We start from the raw sequence: 7,530 nt of genomic DNA on the forward strand, positions 1-7,530 counted from the left end.
GAGCTCTCGTTCAGTGAACGAACTGAACGAACTGAACGAACTGAGAGTAAGAGCGGAGCTCTCGTTCAGTTGAACGAGAGCTCCGCTCTTGCTCTCAGCTCCGCCTCTGAGTCACTCTCTTCCTCTCAGTCAGACAGTCAGTGAGTGATTTGTGTACTGAACGTACTGAACAGAACGGTCGGGGAAAATAAATGTGATTGTTTTAGCAGCTATCAGTTTGCTACAGCTTTATCCAACTATATTCTCAGCTCATTGGCTTATTATTCACCACCGGCTGTTCTCAGTACGATCGCGAGCAGAACTAAACGTTCGGCCGTGTTTCAGCTTATTAAATTCTGATTCACAGACAAAGCTGCAGAGAAGTACTGAACGATTCGGTGAACGAATCTTTTGAATGAATCACTTTACTGAACTGATTATACTGATTCAGTACACTGAAAAGAACTGCTTTTCACATCACTATTTGAAATGGTTGATATTCCAAACAATAAAGCATAGAATCAACAAGATATATGTTTCTGACTAGTCCAAACTCTGGCATACTACCATTCACTACGTTGGCAAGGATCATTGACTTCTGAATTATGTATTTATTGCCATTTATCACAAGCCATTTGACTGATACAGCATGGTTTACTTCATCATAACCTAAGAAGTCTCTCAGTTTTCCTTGTAAATACTGTAGAGCTTTAACCTCAGACACAGGTCCCATCTCCCTTTCATTTGAAAAGATTGGATGTATTGAAGGGTCAACATTTTGGCAGCTTTCATATATTTGATTCTGATTAACCAAAGACTTGCAAATGTTCTTAAAATTGAGCTTTAAGCCCATTGTTTAAAGAGGCAATGTTTAGATTCAAACCGCATACACATATGTCTAACCATTGGACCCAATGATCTTATCTGTGACGGCAAATGTATCAGATAATGCTGTTTAGGTGTAATATTGTGACTTCAATTAGTGACTTCAATCTAGAAACAGTTGCAATGGTCAGAACAGGTGCAAACACTATGTGCACAATCTCTATTAGATCATGTATCAGATGTACATATGCATTGTCTTCTACACTCTCCAAAACAAATGGTAATATCCTTAGCAGGACAAGAATTTGCCCAGATGACTGTTTTAATTTACCATCACCTGACATTAATGTACTCAGTGAAATTGGGGATGGCCGATCTCTAACATCCAGAGGGGAATAAGGGAAATTCAGAGTCCAGATCTATCAGTCCTGACTGAACAAGATGATGTAACACACTCTTGATTTCCAAAGGAGCTGTACCCTCCAGAATTACATGCATAATGTCTTGTGGAGTTTGTTGTATAATGTCAAAAGCAAAGAATTCAACTGATTTGCTCCTTCGATTGATCCCATATGTTGTTCTCAGGCTGTTGCGAAGCATCTGCCTTTTCTATTTCATTAGTCTGTCTGATATGCCTCTCTAAAATCCTTATAGTAAATGCATCTACATTGAAGTGTGACTGCATGTCCTCAAAAGAACACTCACAGTGTCTGCATTTACTGTAGGCAAAGCCAACACCCTCCTTGAACCTTGCCAGTTCATGCTGCGCCAGAGTGTCTCCACAGACAGAGACGATGGCACCATAAATAGTTTTCTGTCCATTACTAGTTTGCATTTTAACACCATTGTACAATGCATCCATATCTTCTTTGATTCTGTTCAATATTACATCTACACCACATTGACAGAGGTCTACAGATCTAGCCATGGCAAGTAACCTAATAGCAGCAAGTTTAGACCTGTATTTTGGATTTATGTTTGCTAGGGTGTAGTACACCATCAACAGTTTATTTTTTGATGCAAAGGATCCTAGTGGATTACAGACCTCTATTTCATCTGTGTACAGAACAATCTGCAATGCATTTGGTATCTCTGAAAATAAGGGATGTGATTTTAAAAGGGAGCCATCAACAATGTCCTGAAAAAAACCCTCCCTGCACCTCTGTGGACCCTTTTCAATCATAGCAAATATCTTCGGGTGTGATAAAAATTGCTCTAGACTTTTGACCAATGGAATGTAATGAAAGACTTTGTCTTTAATGAAAAAGTCTTTTGATGCTCCATGTTTCCTCTTGCGAATAGTTGGAGAAAATAGAATTTCCTCTGCATCCACAAAGCTTAACTGCTTCTCCATAACACTGTTCTGTCGAAATGTTGTTACAACACTTGTGAATGGGTCAACAAAACTGTCGAAAACATCCATTACTTCGTTTTGAAGGTGTCCTGATGTGCTTCCCGAATGCTTCTTCAGCACCTGCTCTATCTGGCTCCTGAGGTTGCTCATCAGTGATGATTGGTACTGCTGCACACCAGCAACAATGTCATTCAGGCCTTTCTGAAAATGACAAAAATAACACAACTTCATTTTGCTTATGATCTAAACATTAGCATAGGAGAGTGACTGTAGTGAATTAGATAACAAGACATCAACCATAACTGGACCATTACAAAACACTCTGTGTAAGTGTAAACGAGCAAATAAAAACTGGTCTGTTTTGGAAAAAAAACAAAAAACCATCTTACCTGTGAGAGGCAATGCTTGGCCCATGCATTTATCACAAAGGCAGTGGCATGTGTTGTTAGATCCTAAAACAGTGGAAATTGTATTAAGTATCCTGACATATTGTGATCTGAGATTCATAGTAACATGTCAGGTACAATGTTAATCACAGAAAAAATAGTCCTTATAAATAGCCCATTGCATGTTAAATCATCTTTGCTCTCTATATCTAGTATGTTTTAGCTCTGATATAACATTTAGTCTTATCATTCATACATGAGGTGTCAAATCACACATTACTGTACTGTAGTTGGTATTTATCAGCTATAATATACTGATACCAATACATCAATTTCAGTAGATTGCAACCAGCAGTGTCACTTACTGGTTGTACTGTGGCAGCTCTGTCTTGGTTAATGTCCATTTGCCCTTCATCTGTGTCAGCTGTACAGAGCTGTTGACTGTTGATGCTGGAATCCTGAGGATGTTGATCAGGTTGAATATTGTGCTGTGTCACACATTTTACTTAATTTTGCAGATGTATTTCATTCCTGTTTGTAATTAAATATTTTCACACAAATCAAGCAGTGAATTTGCATACAAGTCAAGTTGATTTATAATCAATATTTCTTCATACATGACGTTCTGTTTGCTTTAGGACCCTCTAACAGACAGATGACTTGTTGCTTGTGCCAGCGTGTGAAACTACTGTAATGTTAACAACTGATAATATAATGATCGGAAGTTTTTCCGTTATGTTTTATTTTGAAATTTACCTGATGCTCTGTGCGTTTGCTTTCCTGTGCGGTCTACTTTTTACGCTGCGATCAGACGTCAATACCATAGACTGTATAAAGGTCAATACAGTCAATGGTCAATCCCAATCCACGTAGATCGACGTCGCACAATGCAAAAATCTAAATAAAATACAACGGACAAACTTCCGATCGTAAATCATCACCTTGTCAACATCAGTTTATGACAGAAGCAACTGTCAGTCAAAGGGTCCTAAAGCTAACAGGACGTCATGTATGAAAATATTTGGGGCTAATAGTAGCAAAGTAACTCACTTGTTGCTGCGGCGGTCCCTTGACTTTCCTCGTTCCACCTGCTGGTCTGGTGCTTTCAACAAGATATTGGGAGTGTCTTCTCTTGACATGATGATAGAATGAGTTATACACTCGATATTCCTCTGTACACCTGTCAAAACCACAGAGCAACTTGAAGTCAGGGCTTCGGCTGTGCATTCGATTAATGTGGCTTAGTAAGAGTTTCAGTGTAAAAGTGATGAAAATAAGGCAGATAACGCAGCGCCAAATAATTTTGAAGTTTTCAAAAATGATATTCAAAACGTATAGACAGGTAGAGTTTCTCCTGCAGGCTCTGAAAGAGATGGGAAAAGTACGTGAAACGACGGGCTGTTGACCACACTATCTAGCAGCATAGGGGAGTTCTATGAATTAAGCTTTTTTAGAGTTTTTTTTTTATTAGTAGTTATGATGTAATTTATGGAAGCAACTGGTTGCAGATACAAATCTTTAAATATATCGCATGAATTTCGAATTAGGACTCCATCAGTTAATAATATTCTCCCTTTGCACAACATGTACGTCACCCCCATTTTATGACATGGTACATTCCAAATGGGAACGCGCCAGAAAGGGTCAGCGGCGGGTCAGCGGCGGGTCAGTTGCAGCGGGCTACCTGTCTACAGTTGTGCCTTTGACATTTGAGCTGTTGGTAATCTTCTAAACTGACTGCGCCATGGAAGAAGATGGAAGTGCTTTTTCAGGCATGGACCAATCAACAGTTGCAGTATTGAAAGGTAATGTTAATTTGCTTTTGTCTGTCTTTGCATGTTAAGCTAATTGTGAAGTTGGCTAACAAGTCGTCACATGCTAATTTTAACAAACTGGTTTACTTCATAGACTGTAAAAATAATGGACGGGACAAGGTCCCCGGTCTAGTGAAGCTTTTATTTTTAGAGCTTCCCCTGCTGACTGGCTGCAGTATAGGTCATAAACCCCGCCTCCTCAATGATAACAGACGGGATGTGGGTCAAACTGTAAAGCTAAAATACTTGTCACATAATTTTTTTCCAAACCAAAACTCTGCTGTGATCATTAGTTATTATCACCCTACATTGTGTTCAAGCGCTCATTTTTCTGTGAAGTTTGTTTTAAATAAGTTATTTGAGGTTGAAAAACGGGATTTTACGACATATTTGACGCTGATTGACGGCCGCCGAGCTTGCGTAGCTGTCTTTGTGAATAGCAAAGGTTATGTAGTGAAGGAAAGCTGAGACACCATTGAATTTTTCCGTTCAGTTTTTTCGTCTTTTTTGAGCTGGCAAAATGAGTTGTTCTGCAAAAGTGTGATTTATGTGTCATTGGTTGGTTAAAGTCGTTATCTAGTTAGCTAACACATAAGCAGTCTAAGGTTAGCTGAAATGTTGTAAAGCTAGGTTACTTATCCGGCATGATTTATCTTTTAATTTTATTGCTGTGTTTCTTGATATTGTTATATCGTTATTGTGATTGAAATTGTATTTAAAACCAAGAATCATAATAAAAAATCCGCTCACAGATGCGGTTCATTGACTGTACAGTTATTTTACAGCAAAAATAAATACGTCTGGTAAGGTCTCAAAAAAGTATCTAGGGCAAAAGCAAAGCCAAATAATTGTAATCTGGCCTGCATCATTACTAATGTGTACATTTTTACAGTCTGAGTGATAAGTGGGCTATACCGAGAGTAACAGGTTTTACTTTCACCGTGCAGGCTGAAATTCATAGTACTATATACGAGGGTAGAATATTTCTCTATGTATCCAGATAAAACTAAAGGTAAGCTCTGATTCAATATAATTGTTACTGATTTAAGAGACTAACCGAAACATGAACGCAAACATCAACAACCGGCGGTGTTGTAATATTAACCGAGCATCATGCTGCTTTAACATGCTAAATATTCTGCATTGTCTTCCACACACTACCACTTCAACAGTCACAAGTTGATCATATTGTAAATTTAATGACGCTCATTGAGAATTTGTACTAAAAATTGACAAAAATTGACAAAAACTGAGGTGATTGTGACTGTGTCTGTATTTAACACCTTTGAAAGGAAGGTGTTAATGCAGGAGACCAGTGTTACACACAACATGCTGTTGTTATGGAGCTCAGCGTAAGTTCAGACAGGAAGACTGGTTATATTCTTCCACTCATTAATTCAACCTAAACCACTCCCCCTACTACTTCCTCTGTCTCCCTTCTCTGGTGATCAGCTGATAATGGGCGTTTATTCTTTAAGTAATTAACCAAACAGATTCGGGCACAACCTCTCTCAACCAATCATCCTGCTGCGGCAAAATGCTAAATCAGTTCTCTCTCTTCCACAGTCATTCTGTCATTTCAGGGCAACCGCTGCAACCCACCACCGCCCCAGTCACCTCCATTTCAGCTCAGCAGAGTCCAGATTCAGGCTCATCATAGCCTCCATTCCTCTTCACCACCACCAGTGTCTAGACTCCATAAGGGGGTCTCCTAGCCTGCTGTCGGCTTCATTACCTTCCGAGTCGGAAGTCATCACGATGGAGTCTAATCCCCCAAAGACTTTGCACATTCAAAATTAAATTGTTACACATTTATTGTAAATAAATAATTATTCATTCTCAATTAAGTCTCTCCTGATTGAAATGGTAGTTAGGAGGAGACATAGGCACAATAAAAAAAGGCATAAAGATCACGTTTTTCCCCACAAGTGTTAATATGTTTTAAATGTCATGCATTTATTTTTGATTTTGCTTCAATAATCGTTTACGAAGAGAAACACCATGATTAAACTACAGGCTATTGTTGCCTTTTTATATCCAAAGAAAGCTGAACATTCACAGCCTCTGCATTCAAAAGAATTTCAACATTGACATTTATGTCGTCCTATTTCCCTCTTTTCATCAACATTATATTTTAAACAGGGATTTCCTTTTTCTCAGCTCGCGTGTCTCTCCCCCAGCTCGCCCTCTCCGTGAGCTCCTCTCCATAATGCGCGCGTCTCCTCCCTCTACAGCCCGCTGCTGTTACTCTGTAGGACGCTTTGATTGGGGCACCTCACCAATAAAATACTATTTTATATTTTATAAGCAGTTTGCCACCACACTGCACTTTTACTCTCCAAAGGCATATGAGTATGTGCGTGACAACTTTAACAAAGCTTTACCACACACGCTGATCCAGCATTTACTGTAGCATCTTTTACAGCGCTAAAAGGTCATGTACAGGCAAACAGAGAGAAGGGAAAAAGAAACAATCTGTGCTCTCAAATAACAAAACACAGTCTCAAATCTTTTTGAGGAATTACAGCTAAAAAAAACCCCATGAATTTAATAAAGCTGATCATATTATTGGATTCATCCTGTCTTATTATATATTTTGTTTTTCCTCTTAAAGAGTTATCCTGTCTTAAAAACAAACTTTAGAACCTGAAGTTTAGCAGAACCTGAGGACAGATCTGAGGCATAAACATCACAGTAAAATTCATTATACTTTACATTTAACTCCATGATTGTTTTTCTTTATTACAGAAGATGCCCTCAGATTGAGATCCATCAGCAACCCCTGACAACATAGAGAACTCGTCCCCTGAGCATTTCCTGTCCTCTCTTGATGGAGTTCTTCTCTTTAGTCATTAACTCTTGAAATCAGCAGCACAAAATGCCAGACTGTTTGACAAGTCTGTGATTGAATAAATTGAAATGGAATCTCATGCGTATCTTGCTATGCTTATTGGCTTTAAATGTTTAATATTTAATACGTTTGAAGGCCATTTATCTCAGACGAGCCCGGCTGTGACAAGCTGAGCTCATCTGCTAGCTTTGTTGTTGTCTTAGCTGTTGTTGGTCGAAGAAATTAATGTCAGTTCAAGGCCTTTTCAAATGTGAGCTATAAACTTAACTGCTAAATTATTTTACTGTACAACACGTTGTAGTGCTCCAGTTAATCAGAGAC

The 7,530-nt window shown here is 38.7% G+C and overlaps 1 protein-coding gene and 1 long non-coding RNA gene across 2 annotated transcripts; one reads left to right on the plus strand and one right to left on the minus strand.

The window, feature by feature from the left end:
* Window positions 1-361: 361 nt before the first annotated feature.
* On the minus strand, window positions 362-4,007 carry LOC114920866 (uncharacterized). Its single transcript, XM_029279420.2, has 4 exons — window positions 3,595-4,007; window positions 2,910-3,002; window positions 2,548-2,610; window positions 362-2,359 (listed from the first exon to the last, which is right to left on the minus strand). The coding sequence occupies exons 1-4, from the start codon at window positions 3,769-3,771 to the stop codon at window positions 1,346-1,348; spliced, it is 1,347 nt and encodes a 448-aa protein (XP_029135253.1). The 5' UTR covers window positions 3,772-4,007; the 3' UTR covers window positions 362-1,345.
* A 185-nt stretch (window positions 4,008-4,192) lies between these two features.
* On the plus strand, window positions 4,193-7,288 carry LOC109991804 (uncharacterized). The gene is made up of 2 exons (XR_002278294.3): window positions 4,193-4,349; window positions 7,107-7,288. It is a non-coding gene; the product is annotated as an uncharacterized lncRNA (long non-coding RNA).
* Window positions 7,289-7,530: the final 242 nt, after the last annotated feature.

Source organism: Labrus bergylta, chromosome 16 (genome assembly GCF_963930695.1).
Source record: "Labrus bergylta chromosome 16, fLabBer1.1, whole genome shotgun sequence".
Taxonomy (NCBI): domain Eukaryota; kingdom Metazoa; phylum Chordata; class Actinopteri; order Labriformes; family Labridae; genus Labrus; species Labrus bergylta.